Raw genomic sequence first — 16803 nt, 5'->3', positions numbered from 1 at the left:
TAACCTATCCCGATAGCCGACTTCCTAAATGGCTTTTTTCTTGTCCAAAAATATACAAAATGAGATTTGATTTTGTTAAGTCATTTGATTGGTTTGTTGATATTCTCGATTCCTTTATGTTTATTACTTTCCTTCCTATTAATCTGAAAAATTAACTACTAAAAATGTTCATAGTTTTATTTTCGTTTTCGTATTGCTTCTTCCAACCTGTGTGAGAAACAGCACGTTATTCTATAATGATTGATGTATATGAGAACATCCGATTCATAACAACTGACCAATCGTTATTTGCAATTTGTCGTTACTGGTAATGTTATTATACTAAACACATGCGTAAAATGTTATTCTGTTTATTTGTTTAACTTTATTGTAAACTGTATTAAAACATAAAGAATTTGCACTATGAAGCAGTTTTTGTATTTTATGTCCTTTTTGTGCTATTCTGCATCATTATCAGCGGTAAGTATAGGCATGTGAATTTGTTTAATACTGAAAGATGTATCATAATTATCTGTGTACAATAATTCCTCGGTGCTATTTTTCTTTTGTTGAATGAAGTACATTTCTTTCAACTCCTATTTATGGGTAGTTTACTGTTAGGTTAGTTAACTTAAGAGATTTATATGTTACTTTTTTGGCCTAATTCCGTACTGTTTTACGCAAATGAATTCTTTTGTATCATGTTACCAAAATTACAAATTAAATTTTTTGTTAGGGTAGTTGGATCTGTGGATCAGCAGAAAACTTTTATTTGGATTACCACTATAGTTTATAATAAATGTTACTGTAGTGCTTACCACAAACTTAAAATGTAATGTGCAAAGCAACATATTTAATAATCACTAACAATAGAATTCTTTTGGGTAATATATGAGTGGCTAGAATAACTATACATTTTTCATAACCAGAAAAATTTGTTTAAAATTTTTACCTTTTACAAATTTGTCCCTGAGGCATTTCACCAAATGGGCATATCTTACAGATGGATTTTATCATGGTTCCTGGGATGAATATGTAGTTATTTATAGAAGGTAGTTGTTTCGTAGGTAGTGAAACTGTAACTTGATAATGTTTTACTTAATCAGTACTTATGTATTAATGCCACTGCAGCTACAGCTTTATTTAAAAACAAAGTAGTTAATCGGATTTCGGTGGAAAATGGGCCGATATAGAGTTTAACATAGATTCAAAACAGTCTCTTTATTAATTTTAATAAATGGTTATTTATATTATTTTTATAAATATAATTTAACCAAACTTAACCTACACTCGCTTCGCTTGCTAACCTTGACCAATTAACAGGAGTGTTTTGATTATTTAAATAATAAATAATTGCAATAATTACTGAATTTATTAAATAAATACTCAAAAAATTACCGTGTTAATTAGTCAAAGTTAGCGAGCGTAGGTTAAGTTCGGTTAAATATTTATAAAATAAATAAATAGAAATAACCATTTATTAAAATTAATAAAGTTCATTTTGCACCGAAATCCGATTGACTACTTTGTTTTTAAATAAAGCTGTAGCTGCGGTGGTGTTATTACGTAAGTACCACCTAATCTGTAATAGAGTAAGAAATGTTCCAAAAAGGACAATTCATGTAAAAGAGGGACGTAAAGGAATAGATTTCCCCTTATTTTAATAAATTACTACTAGATTGACTAGGGTTGTATTTATGATTGTTTAAAATCATAATCGTAATTTTTCGTTATAATTGTTTGTCTCAATATGTTCTAGTGTAGTCATAATGTAGTTATAGGATAGCCAAAAAAAAACATGTACTAGATAAATAATGCGAGTCATTTTGCACATTTTTATAGATCTTAATTTTTACAACCACTTTTGGTGGTTGTATATGTTTTTGAAGTGCTTTTTTGTTGATCAAAATTAAAACTATTTAAAAATAATTTACCCTTACTTAGATTATTATAATAATGCTATTATAATGCTGACACTGCTGAACTATTATATTCTAATAATAGAACAGACCTGAAGAATTGTCCATTTTAAAAGGGAATAAAAATTTAAAAGTAAATAGAAAATAAAGAATAATATTAATACTATAGGCTACTGATTTATATAATTGATCATTCCAAAAATTGTTCATGTTAACAATTAACTGAAGAACAGCTTTTTTTGTAAGCACGGCGCATTATATTGCTGGTCACCTTATGTTGATCAAGTTTTAACAAGACTCACAGTCAAAGAAATTTCAATTGTAAATGACTAGAAACTGTTGAATTGGTTTAATCTTCATGTTTTTTTTTTTGGATTAAGTGACAACTAAATTGTTGCAGTATGAAGGAACTATTAAGACCTACTAAGACCTTATTGCTCTTGTGCAGTTAGGGAAATTTGCTGAAGATCTGGTTGAAGACAAGTAAAACAAAACCCCACTCCAGACCCCCTTATAAATTAATGATTTCAAAAGCTTGTAAATGAACTGAAGACATCTTAAATAGCTGTGAATCAGGTGACTGAGATTTCACACACTGTATGGCAAGCAATTAACACAACAGTATATTATGATGTTATGTGCTAGAAAGAAATGTACATCAGAATGAAGAACAATAGATAGCAAGAGCTATTACTTCTTCAAGACTTGTAAAACAAATGCAAAGTATAAACATCCATGAAGGCAACCCACAACCCTCCACATCATTACTGTAAAATAATTGAAGAGTATAAGTATTTGTCCGTTAAAAATACACCTAAGACTTCATGCTTAGTTTTTAATATATTGCACTATAGATATTGATTACCATTGTATTTGATTTTTGCTTTCTTAAAAACACGTTTAATGAAAATTACAAATGATAAATAATATTACTTAGGTTATTTTTCATTATAGTAATTTAATGTGTAATGAAGTGCATGTCAAAACAAACACTTAGATGGAATATGGGAATCACAAAGTAAACCAAAAAATTTGATTTGTGATTCATCTTCAGGAACCAATAAGATACAGCAGAGGGGTCTGGTCTACTGTGATCTTAGACAAATAATACTGTATTGAACACTTATTTGACCAAAGTGTTCTTATTCAACTGAATACTGTTTAAGTTCATTATATTACCTAAAGCTACATGAGATAAAGAAACAGCTGATTGAACTAAATCTTTTGTTTTTTCTTTTTAACTCATTAATTTAAAATAGTGTATATTACTGTGCTGATATCAATACACTGAAAAACTTTGCCAGTTGTACACTTTCTTTGCTTCAGATATTATAAATAAATTTAAAGTTGACCCCATCATTTTATTTGATAAAACATTGGGTTTTCCTCCATTTTGAATTTTATTATAATATCTGTATATAGAGCTTATGCTTGTTACGTAGACCTAATAGAAGTTAATCTTAAACATTTTTAATAAATGTGTAAAACATTTATAAATTGTGCAGAATAGTCTCAGTTTAATAATTTTCTTTAAAATAAAAGATTACTAATATTATTTTCTTATAGTTTGAATTAGATTATGATGGACCCCTTAGTATAGTAATGTGGCATTCTCTTTCACAAGAAGCTGAACCTAACTGGACTTTCCGTGGTGAAATATCTGTTCAAAATGTGGCTACATCAAATGTTGCTCTTCAGCAATCACATTTAGATTCTGCATCAATTAACAAGTTAAAGGTAAAATTAATAATATTAGATTAATTGTATGATATGTATGTATATTTTCTTCTTTTTTTTTCAAATGGCAGATTTAACTGGTAAATGCAAATATCATCCAGCTGTCCAATGCTGGGTAATTAAATGGAGTTAAACTGAATTTGTAAATCAGATCCAATTTATTGAATTCCAATTTAAATGTTGGAATTACACAGGGTTCAGCAGCAAGGTACGGTGGTTTTGAAAAAAACAGTCATGCGTGCTGTGGTGGGCCGAATATGAACTAGAATGGTTGAATGTATTTGTTGCCAGATGCCATTTCAATAGCAATGGACCGCAGTAGCAGTTTTTTGTGCATTTCTTGTTTGTGTACAAAGCCTTCATGAAACAGGTCATTCTGTATTGCTTACACAGCGACGATTTCAAAATCATTTTAATGTTGGTCATAATGGTTGCGTTCCAAAATAAGATACCGTTATGAAGTGGGTGAATAATTTTCAAACAACAAGATCTGTGAATCCAGGGGTGTGGGGAGGTGATTTAACTATACGAACCCCAGAAAATGTTAAAATGGTGTGACAAGTGATTCGGTGGTGCATCACTTGCCTGCACTCTCAGGGTGTCATATAGGTCAGTTCAGAGAATCTTATACTTGACCTCCATTTCCATCCCTATAAGATAATGGTTGTTCAGGAACTGCAGCAAAATGACTTCATAAGACAACAGGTTTGTAGAAACAATGTTGGAATTGCTGACAGATGACATCGTTTTGATCATTAGTGATGAGGCCAACTTCCATTTATATCAGGGATGGTAAACAAAGAATTTCTGTTTCAGTACTGGGCACCCAAGAATTGCATCAATAATCTCTGCACTACTACAGATTAACTGTTTGGTATGACTTATCTCAAATCTGCACTATTGGGTCTTATTTTTTTTGGTGAAAATGGATGAACAGTGTCTGTTAATAACAACCTTTCCATGTTGCATGATTATTTCCTGTTAGATTTAAGAAGACAATGGCATTAACCTTAACGGAGTGTGGTTTCAGCAAGATGGGGCCACTTGCCATACCCACCGGGGTAGTGGTGAACGTATCTTCCCAAATCAGCTGATTTGGAAGTCGAGAGTTTCCAGCGTTCAAGTCCTAGTAAAGCCAGTTTATTTTTACACAGATTTGAGTACTAGATTATGGATATCGTGGATTCTTTGGTGGTTGGTTTTCAGTTAAGCACACATCTCAGGAATGGTCAAACTGAGAATGTACAAGACTACACTTCATTTACACTTATACATATCATCCTCTGAAGTATTATCTGAATGGTAGTTACCGGAGGCTAAACAGGAAAAAGAAAGGAGCCACTTGCCATACATCAAGAGTAATTATGGATTTTTGAGACAACATTTTCCTGGACGCCTGATTTCATTGTGTGATGATGTCATGTGGCCTCCTCGGTCACCAGACCTGTCACCATGCAACTATTTTTGTGGGGCTCAAGTTTATGTAGACAAACCACATACTCATGAAGTCCTTTCTAGAACCATAATGCAAGAAATTCAAAGGTTTCTGCATTCCATGCTGTTAAAGAGTGTGGACAATTTCACCAGTCAACTACAAGAATGCCTCAAAGAAAATGGATGCCACCTAACTGATGTGATTTTTTGCAGCTGGGTATTTTTTTCTTATGTTTCGATACTTCTTCTCAAGTGGCAATGTAACATTAATGTATAACAATGAATTTTGAAATTCATTCAAAAATAAGTGTGACAATCTTTTCAAAACCACCACAATTCATTGCCAGACCCTGTACTTTCCTCGCTTCCTTGTATTTTACAGTTTGTTAATTGATCCATTCCATTTGTTGTGGATTCATCTTGTTATGAGAAGTGTTGTCTCTTATTTTACCCTGGACCTTTTACTAGATTTTAGTTTGTTTCATTTATAACACAGAGAAAATGTTCGGTGTTCAATCTAAACCAAAGGTGTTAATACAATTTCTGCTCATATTGATTTATATATTTGTTTTGGTATAAGTTTTGTTTTTATCTTTGAAATGCTGTCTAGCTTTCATCTCAAAATAAAAAATTTGAAAGATTGATTCCATATTTTTTTTTTTTTAAATCAGATAAGTTGGAAATACTGATAGGAATGCTGTACAAATCTTTTTTTGTTGTTTTTTTAAGCTACCATAAAATAATCCCAGTGAAAAGGTTTTAAAAAAAAATTGAAAACATTTACACTCCCCAAAAATTGAATCTTTTTTTAAATTTTTTGCTGTTTCAACTTTGTAATAATTTTTTTGTTTCTTAAATATTGTGGTATCCAGATGAAACAATTTTCATCCCTTGCCATGTGGATAATTCATACCTCATGTATGAAAATAGGAGTTATAAAAACTTCAAATTTTTACCATCAGCTTGTATTTTTATTATTTTTTCTTAAAGGTATGAGAGTGGAAAAACTTTAATGTTAGTTATTGGTAAGATTTTTTAATATTAAAAGGTAGTTTATCATTATAATGGTGCAAAATACCTCCTTTTAAGATGATTAGCTATATTTTAGCATTTTTATGATGAAAAATTTATTTTTACTTTCAAAATTTAAAAGAATACTTTTGTGAACTTTATTTGGCTTTTAAACTTATGTTAGCCAGCACTAGCGTTTTCATGTACCTCATCTGGTGGTTGCTATTTTATAATAAATTATGTATTTTTGTTAAAATCTTACCCAAAAACTTCAAAAATTTAATACAGCATCAAAGTATACCATTCCATCGTGATCAAATTGTATGGTATACTTTCTTCTAAGTACTACACCTGTTAAAATTATATGTAATAATTTTTTAATGTACCGTCTGAAAACTTTTTTTATAAAATCTGTAAAATAAATTTCTTGGATATCAATTGTTTCATATTTTATAGATTTTACACTGAATTCTGTTTATGGCCCCAAAGTCTGAACATTGTAAGATCAATAAAAATTTTCACATTGAAAGTATTAAAGCTTACTATTTAAATCATTACCTAGATTAATAAAAGCAATTAATGGAGTTGTTTAGTGACTAGCTTTTAATTTTATTCCTTAAAACTTTGAGGAACAGAAAATTTTATTTGCTTGCGAAGTACTTGCCGCTGGATTCTTCTATTAATTATTTTTATTGTTGTTTTGAGTTTGTTTAAATTAAAACAATATATACGATTCTTTTTCAGAACTTAGTGATTAAAGATGGTTACTACAGATTAAAAGCTGTTGTTAAAACATCCCAAGGAAGAGAAGTGGAATTTTTTTCATTTGTTAAAGCTGTGAGTATTATGTATTTTCCTTTTTGTTGTAAAAGTGTTGTAAATATCATGATTATATTCACGCACATATGTGTTTAAACTGAAAGTGATCATCAACTTATAATAAATGTTTCATATTAATGATTTTTATCCCTGCATATATCAAAAAGATTAGTGGGTACTGTGTTTTTTAATTAGCATTTATGCCATCCTTTTAACAAAAAACTGTTTATTCTATCTAAATAGTTTTAGACTATGATTACATTTAACCACTTCACTGATTTCCATTAAAGAATAAAATTTTTCTGTTATTTATGATACTGAAATTAACTCTCAGAAATGTTGAACAACCACTTTGAGAAGTGGTTTGCTGCATGGACTGTAATAACACATGTACTTTTATACGCATTGCGGCAATTAAGTTCTTGGAGTTAGGTACTCTAAACTTGCATAATTAATCAGAAATATGATGTATATTCAAAAAATAATTCCTGTTTCTAAATATTGGCACTGCAATGCTACTGTCATGATTTGATGCTTGCGTGCTGAGTTGCCCGATACATTAGGAAAAGTTTGACACCATTCTTATTTAGTTCAATTTATTCTTGTTCAGTTTCTTTCTGATAGATGAAAAATCAATATTTTTTTATGTTAATGTACTGGTTAAAGTACATTATGTAATTAAAGTTACTGTTAAGTAAATAATTTGTAAATAAAGTATCATGTAATTAATATTACATGATTTTTAATAATATTACTGTGCAGCTCTGAAATAAACCCAATTAATTTAAATTTAATCATTTTATCAGTTTTTTCATATGCATCATGAACTTCTTTTTCTGTTTCAGTGCTCTTTAATAGAAACACAACTAACTGATCTACTTACTGTATCTGTTGACCATGAAGGGTCTGTTATTGCTGTTACACTATCAACTCCATTGAGCTCATGTGGTTCTGTTAATTTTGAAAACATTCCTTCTACTTTCAATACAACTGTCGATTTTAGAACTATTGAGCAAGGACCAGTGTATGTATTTTTTACTACTATTTATATTTTTATCTTTTTTTAAATATTATCCATATTATTAATTCATAGCCATGATCAATATATAGATAAGAAAAGTGCTTCATAATGCTTTGTAAATTTGTTTTCAGTTAAAAAAGTAGTTGATGGTCTGGTACTTTCCTAGAGTAATCTATGGTGAGTGTAGTATCAAAGTATATTTTACACGGATTTGAATACTAGATCGTGGATACCGGTGTTCTTTGGTGGTTGGGTTTCAATTAACCACACATCTCAGGAATGGTCGAACTGAGAATGCACAAGACTACACTTCATTTACACTCATACGTATCATCGTCACTCATCCTCTGAAGAATTATCTAAATGGTAGTTACCGGCGGCTAAACAGGAAAAAGAAAGGAAAAGTATCAAAGTATATGCATCCATTCAGTGATGACGTTTTTTTTTTTAAATTGTGTCGATTATTTTATACACAGATGGTTGAATTTAAAAAAAAATTACAAAATAAAATACTTTAACAAAGTATTTCAGGCTGTTAGTAAGTTTTTAGAAAAATTTGGCAAAATTTCAGATATTTACAAGAATTCATCTGATGAAGTCAGACCATTACATCGGGAATTGAATCGAAAACCTATCATTTAAAAGATGCTAACCTATATATTATCGCCATATGGCTTCAACAGCATTTGGCACCTTTGAACCTTATGGTAACCCTGAAGAGGGCTGTTTTTGTGTGTTTTGCAAGATAGCCCTAAGAAGGGCTGTTGGATCTGGAAGTTGGTCTCTTGAGATGTCGGCTCACATGTAGTCAGAAAGTTGCAGCTTGCTCATTGAAATCAGACTGAGCTTTCCCTCGGTGGCAGTTGGGTCCACTACAGGGTGGCAATAGTGGCCCCCAGAGCCCCTCTGTGTTTGGCCAGTGTCAGTCTTGCGCTGGCACAGCCAAGGTGAGGTTCTCCCTAAGCGATTCCATACTGGGCCAGCTCCTTCCGATTGGCCTGCTGGCCAGGGCGCTTGAAGCCTGGCCAGCTGGGGCGAGTAGATAGTGTCCATGCCCAGCAGCTTCCTCAGCGGGCCAGCCAGGCCTGCTGCTCTGGTAGGGATGTTGGCATTTGTTGGGAGGACCCATGATGGACCAGTCAGGGAACCTTTTCTTCACGTGGAGGTCGGCGGCCGGAGCATGGTGGGTGTCATGACACTGTGGTGAGATGTGTTGTGCAATCAGCTGGCTTGGGGGGGGGGGGGATGATGCTTGTGCAAGCACTTAGGTATACTGTACTCCCACTGACATCTGAACGGCTAGTGTTGAGCTCACTGATACAAAGCTCAGCAAGTACGTGGCAACAATACCTACCCAGTTTTAATTATCTAAATGAAAGTTAATTATTATTAAATCATATAAATTGGTTTGGCAGAATTTTTCAGAACTGCTACTAACATAATTGTTAAATTATATAAATTATATAATTGTTTTAATTACATTATCTTATCTGGTTATTTTTTTCAGTCCTGATACAGCATCATATATTCAAAAAATAGAAAGAGAAAGGGAAGCAAGAGAAAGAGGTGAAACTAAAGATAATCGATCATTTCTTGCTAAATATGTAAGTAAAATTATCTTAATACATATTTCCATAAGGATTTTAATAAAGAATTGTAGGACTTTGAATTGACCATAACTGTAGTAAACATGGTTTTCTTGCTCATGGGCTTATGGACCTGAGCCAAATACAGTTTTTCGTATTTACATTTTTCAAAATCCCATTTTGATCTTCAAAAGGTTCCTTAAGGTTCATTCATTCTACAAAGGTTTGTACATTGCTGTGATATTAATGGCTACTAAGACCATTTTTGGACTTGCAGAAAAAACAACTAAGTTTTTATTTTCAGCCATCCACAAAAAATGTAATTTTTCTCCTGTTGTTAAAAAGAAAAAAGAAAAACCTCTACTTAATAATAATGTTTAAATATTTATTCATAGATTTTCAAACTTATTAAGTCAAACTTTCTTGTGAAATTTACAGTTTAATTAATACTGTATACTCTCTCTGTAACAAATTTGATATGACTGATATTTCTTTATAGTAGTAGTTTCATTAAATGAAATCGTAATTTGTTACATTTTTAAAATTAAAATATATATTTTTTAAGTTATGTAGTGTTGTTTACTCCTGAAAAACTATTCTATCGTAAAAGTAGATAGATAAATTTATGTTAAATTAAAAAATGGAAGAAAAATACAGGAATGTAAAACTTATATGTGTATTTGCAGAGAACCATTTTTTGAACAGATATTAAACACTGTGTGTTTTTAAAGTATTTTAATTTATAACAACAGTATTTAAAAAACTTATTAACGTTATAACATTTTTAAATTTTACATAGTTGTTTTTATTTAAGAACTATAATCTGTTAGAAAAAAAATCACTTGATTATTTTAATAGTTTTAATCAATTTATTGTACTTTTTATAATTGATTATTGTTTTTTAAGAAAATAAGTAATTTGTAATTTTTTACTGCTTACATTCTAATTGATAATAATTCTCTAAAGCCACATTTTCGATATTAAGTATATACTGAGTTAAATCCTACAAATTAGAATTAACAGGAGTGTGGCATCTAAAACATACTGAACCAAGCCTAATAGTGTCCAAAAAATATGGCTGGCTTAGTTTCTTCATCTTCTTCTCTATTGTCGTTATGGTGGGCAAGAATATTTTTAACAATAATGTCTGTAAATTTGGCTGTTGTTGCTATGTCATCATCAGCCTTCTGGATATTTGTCAATGTCAGGTAAAAAAAAAATGTATTTGAAGGTGTTGTGGCACATTAAATTGTTTAATCCATTCGCTTAGAGGCAGATCTCATGTTCATCAGAAATTGTTTTCTGAAAACCAGTATGCCAAAACAAGTGTTTTATTGTTTCAATTATAACCATGCTTTATTGTTTCACTATAAACCAAGCTTTTTGAAGAATGCAGATGGCTTGATACAAGTTAAATGTTATTTAATCATGTTCTCTTTTTTCAAGAAGATGAAGCAGCGTTTTCTGCTATAATGGCCCTTAAGACATTTGATAACACTCTAATAGACGAATGCAATACAATTATAGTGTTGGCAGGTAAAAGTACAGTTTTGAGTGAATCTGTGGACGTCTGTGTAGTTGACAGCCTGCCTATCTTATGTAGCAGATAAAGAGAGTTATTTACAAAATTCATAGAAAGGAATAAACTAGTAGTTGTGATCTATGTGACTTGTTTCTATTCAGAGAATTTAAGTATTTTTGTCATTAATCCTCAAAAAGATGCCTTAATCACTGTTCAAGAATAGTTATTGATGAGTACTTTTTTCATCCGTTAGAAGGAAATTTTGGATTTTTCTTTTGTGTAATAAAAAGTCTAAAATACATTGATTGGTTTAGGAATTGTGAAGGAACCAGCCAGATTTTCTGTTACAGAGAAATTTCCATTATAAAGAGCTTTGTTATTGAGTTTACTGTATACTGGTCTCTAAGAGATGTGTTGTTCATTAATAAAACATAGAAGGACCAAATTTTATTTTGTTTTTGGCCAAAGCTGATTGTCCATTTTCAAGATATTAATGATATACCTATTTTGTTTTCATGATTGTCTAGCAGTGACAAAATCATTGCTCGACAATCACTGTCTAGCAGGTTTTGACACTCTTTTTATCAGTTTTTGAAAAAGGTGGTTAATAATAAGTGGGAATCGGTTAGGATATAATAAAAACTTGAATAACTTGAAATGATAGAAGACTCTTGAGCTCTGAAAACACATTTTCAATTTCAGCATCATCAGAGTACAAGTTACCTTTCATCCCATTCTGACAACAGGACAGTTTTTTACATATCCCAGAAATGTGTACTGCACACACATAAACCATTTATTTTAAAAGAATGTTTTACTGGCTGCAGTGATTGTAACAACTGGAAAAAGTGTTTTCATATGTTAACTTTTATTGATATTCTTTACATAGTGTACAGTTGATATTTAATATTTTTACTTCCACTGTAGTGGTTTTATTCAGTAAAGACAATTTAAAATTTTTGTTAGCATCTCAAAGTTTTTATTCATGAAAAAAAAGACAAAGTAATCGTTTTCTTTCTATGTTAATAATATATAAAGATTTAAATTAAAAATATATACAAAAACATGTAGATAACAAATACTATGTAATATTACATTAAAAAATTTATAAAGACACTAGGTAGATATTTAATATTAAATTATCAGAAATTACCAAATTTTAAAATGCAATTGTAAAAGTATGTTTAGCTCATTCTTGTTTTCTCTGACTGACACCTCTAATTTATAATGTTAACATATTACAAAATTGAGCATTGTGATACAAGTCCCCATGGCTGTGTACTGCACTTTTAAGACCTGAAATAAGTATTACTCAGTCTAAGATGCCAGGAATATGTATGTATATGTCTTAGATTTGAAAGACTATAATTAAACCTAAGATTGTACTAATGAGGTTTGAGAATATGTATTACATTCCCATCCTTAAAATGCATGCGCCACATCTTGGGATAGTTCAGGTTAAAATAGATGGCATACACAGAAGTACCCATTCAGAGCCCCAGAGACCTATTCACAGTTAACATGTTACCATGATCTTGCACATAATATTGATGCTGCGTTCTATTTTCATTTCTCTACAAAGCTTCGCTTTTAATATGTGTTCCAGTAATAAAGTTCTGGGATTCCTTGAAAAACCTGTAACATAGAGTATTACATAAGATATTGCCTATAATGTCTATAAATAAATTAAAAGCCAAAAGAATGTGTTAAGGTGCTATCGTGCTCTTGAACAATCCTGCCCCTATCATTTAAGATTTTGTAAAATAAGTATCAGGAAGTGCCATTTAGTGAGTATCTAGTGTGGAAATGATCAAGTTTTATTCTTTTCTTTGCTGATGACTATGTGATCTTCTTGGTGGAAGATAAAAATCAAAATGAAAAGTGAATCAGAACCAGGTGAATGTCAGTAGTAGAAGTCCAAGGAAGGCTTTATGGGTTCTAATTCAGTGTAGAAATAGATGACTCCATAAAAGACCTGTTGATGTAATCTTAGTCACAGAAAAGAGATCACTACATAATGAATTTGTTTACAGAAGACAATTCTGGTTTTTGAAAGGCAGTAAATAGATTTTGCATCATGCACTTTTAATAATAAAATTGTATTATTATTACAGTTTAATGTTAATCTAAAAAGCATTGGTTTATAGTACTTTTTAAAGAGGTATCTCTTCAATTTTTATTGTTATTATTTTAGTAATATAGTTTCATGGTGTTCACATAATTTAGAACTGGATTTAAGCTCTATTTATTAATGAAAGCTCTATTAATGAAAGTGTATTATTATTATTAATATTATTATATTCTTTTATAAATCTGTTTTTTTTTTAAATTTAGTACAGTTCTGAACAACACGACCAACTTTCAGTATCTTATTTTGTATAATATTTTTTGTTTAATCTTTATGCAAGAAATGTACAAAACAAATTAAATAAGAAAACTGATAGAGGTGTGATTTTTTAATTTAATATTGAAATATACTTTCTGTTAATAAACAAATTAAATTATTATAACTGTAATTTGATAAAGTAATTAAAAATAGCAAGTCGACACAAGCATTATTTTAATTCACTACTGTGACTTACTGCATAAGCGCATATGAAAAATATACCAATACAAAGTCAACCTCAATTTGTGGTTATGTTGTCTGTTGTTGACCTTAAATTAAATGTAACTGAAAAATGACTGAACCAATCTTCATCAAATTTTCATTTGCACAACTTCAGACACACTACTGTAGTATATCTAAATTCGAGTGAAATTGATTTATTAGTTTAGGAGATTTTCAAGCCACAAATTTTATACATAGGCATACTACATATATATATATATATTTATATATATAAGGAAATTACATTTTAAGTGAATGGTATTTACCACTTGCACTCCTAATACTTCAAAATATAAAGAAAATCCAATTTCACTCCCCAATCCCCCCATCCAATCGAAATTGGTACTTTACTTTTGTTTAAAGTCTGTGAAAAATACTTGACTGTTTTCTTTCAGGAAAACGATTGATACTGCATAGTACAGCTTTTATGAAGAATTTTAATATTATAACATGTTGTTTAATATTTCTTTTATGAATTTTCTTTATTTGAACTTGTATTTTTTCAGTGGATGTACATACTTCCTGTCATCATTTTTGTCGTGCTATCAGGTGCTACAAATCCAGAAGCTGGAGCTGCTGGCACACGTTAATTATTTAAATTTATTGTTTTATGTTAATTCTTTTAGATGATTATTATTTATTTTGAATTAAAGGAATTATTTTCTTTATTGTTTTTAATTTACTTTACTTTGTATCGGTCCAGATGTTTTTGTTTAATTAATTTTAATTGTAGCTACCAATTGTGAAAGATAGTAAACATATAAAAAAAAATTAATGAACATTCTTCATTTTTTTCAATACATGTAATTTCAGTATCAATATTACAGTCCCTTAAACAGTAATCTAGTTTTACTGTTAATATTTCCTTTAGAGAATTATGCTCCTTACAGTGATGTAATAAAATTTATTTTTAATTTATCCTGTTTTGTTAAACCATAGCTATCATACCCACAAATTTGTTGTTGTGAACTACATGGTTTTACATGATATTCTGCTTTTTAATATGTAGATAGATAGATGATAAACTGAAAAACATAAATTTACAGTAGCTTTTTTTAGAGCTTTTTTCCTATATAAAATTTTCTAATTCAGTAATATTTTTATTTTTGTTAAATATAAAAGTTGAAAATGTATAAATGTTTTTTTTTAAATAAATAGAAAAATATTTTGCTGGACACTAATTAAGTTTTAAAAAAATTAATCAATACATCCCTTTAAAATCCTAAGAAAATTATACTTTCACCTTTATGCACACACTAAAGCTAAAAAATTATCTTTCAACTCAATTTTTTTGTTTATTACATGCTATTTCATAGAAAATAATGGTGATATATTTCTGAGACCCATTTTAAAAAATTTTTCAGATCAACAACTAAGAAACCTCTAAATTCATTTCTTAATTTACCTTCCCAGAATTTCAGTGGGGTTTTATTTCATCAGAGGAGCAGAAATCAGGGTGATTTCAGTAAAAATCTTAGAAATCAGAGAAAATCTTAAAAGATTTCTGAAATCTTTCAGTAGTCATAACCTTCTAACAAACTGTTTTCGGACCCATGTTAATTTGAATTTTTTCATTGTTTTAACGAGAGAAATATGCCTATGAAGTTTACCAGAATCCTCCTGAGACACCTGCATGTGTATATGTATCTGTGATTGTAAACTCTGTAATTTTTTTGAAAATTAACTTTTCCTCTTCTAAAATTTTACTGATTGAAACAACATATGTATCTTATTTCTTTGCAAAGTTATAAAAATATGATGATTGTAAAAGCCCCTTAAGTTACTAAACATATCATTTTCAGTAATGAAAAAAAAAATTAGCTGATCTCTGAAATATTATAATTTGATATAATATCAAGAAATCAAACTTCCATATTTATCATGAAGGCATTGCACTTTTAAAGCCCGGATGAAGTCACTTCTTTTCCGAGTGAATATATTTAATAATGAAATCAGTCCCAATGTAAAAAGGTAGTTATTTAGCAACTATTTCTGTAGCTGATGTAAAAATTATACAGTTGTTATTATTTGTCATGAACTAGATGAATAAATATGATTTGAAGAATTTGTATAGTACTTAATTTTTACGAGGACATTCATATTTGGTGTGTGATAGGTACAATTAAACAAAAGTATTAAAACTGACTGCATTTACACAGTACAAAATTCTCTTGAAGTAACATGTAACGTATCATATATGTTTACAATAAAAGCTAATAGTTAATAAGAAGCTTTTACAATAAAAGATTATAGACTTTAAAAATTAGTGGAAAGAAAAAAAGAAAAGAACTGGCTTGTTGGTCTGCTCTTATTGTAGGAATATAAAAAAAAGTATGATTTCAAATATCAGATTATTTTGAGTTAAAACATCACAGATCATTTGTAGGGAAAGTTCAGTATAGAAGTCTTTATTGATGTATAAAGTTTTACTTTAGGATCAAAATAGCAAAAGGTCATCTTTCCACAAGATTTTTCATACGATGATAAAATCTCAATATTATAAAAGTATGAAAGATGTAAACAATTTAATTAATTGCATTTCATCTAATGTAAATAAAAAAAATATTATATTGAAATTTATGATCACCCAGCTACTGATACAGAAGATGCGCAAGTATAGAGAGATATGAAGATTGTCAGCGAAATTTTGAAATCAGTATTACTTAATATGAAATTGTACTTTACCTAAATACCACATTACCTACATTAAACAAATTTTGGTAAAATAACTCAAATTTAATTTATCATTTTTTTATTCCTTTAAGTCTGAAAAAATTGTTGATTAAAAAAAAAATTCAGGTTCATGTTTTTCGTAATACTTGTTAACATTACAAAACAAAACAGTCAGAACCAGGCTTGATGTCCCAGAAAGGTGAATAAATAGATTTTAACTTAAAGCAAACATTTTTTCAGGATTTTTTTTGTTTCTCAAAGTTTAAAGTTTAGAAAATAGACATTGAAATCATTGTTCATACACACACGTGCACACACACACACACACACACACACACAGATTCTGACCCTATCCAGCTTACAGGCTGAGGAATGGTGGATATCCACCATTTTAAAAAGGAAAAAAAATCTTCTGTTTCTAGTGGTTATCTGCTTTGAAATTGCACATTATAATATTGGTACAAGTCAAGTACTTTATCTATTTTTACATATGT

The 16803-nt window shown here is 29.8% G+C and overlaps 1 protein-coding gene across 1 annotated transcript; it reads left to right on the top strand.

The window, feature by feature from the left end:
• Window positions 1–226: 226 nt before the first annotated feature.
• Window positions 227–14302, top strand: EMC10 (ER membrane protein complex subunit 10). The gene is made up of 6 exons (XM_075371049.1): window positions 227–459; window positions 3465–3635; window positions 6825–6917; window positions 7745–7923; window positions 9428–9524; window positions 14143–14302. Exons 1-6 carry the CDS (start codon window positions 403–405, stop codon window positions 14224–14226), a joined length of 681 nt encoding a protein of 226 aa, XP_075227164.1. The 5' UTR covers window positions 227–402; the 3' UTR covers window positions 14227–14302.
• Window positions 14303–16803: the final 2501 nt, after the last annotated feature.

Source organism: Lycorma delicatula, chromosome 7 (assembly GCF_047948215.1).
Source record: "Lycorma delicatula isolate Av1 chromosome 7, ASM4794821v1, whole genome shotgun sequence".
NCBI lineage: Eukaryota > Metazoa > Arthropoda > Insecta > Hemiptera > Fulgoridae > Lycorma > Lycorma delicatula.
The sequence above is the reverse complement of the archived record's forward strand: the minus strand, read 5'-3'. Positions and strand labels throughout refer to the sequence as shown.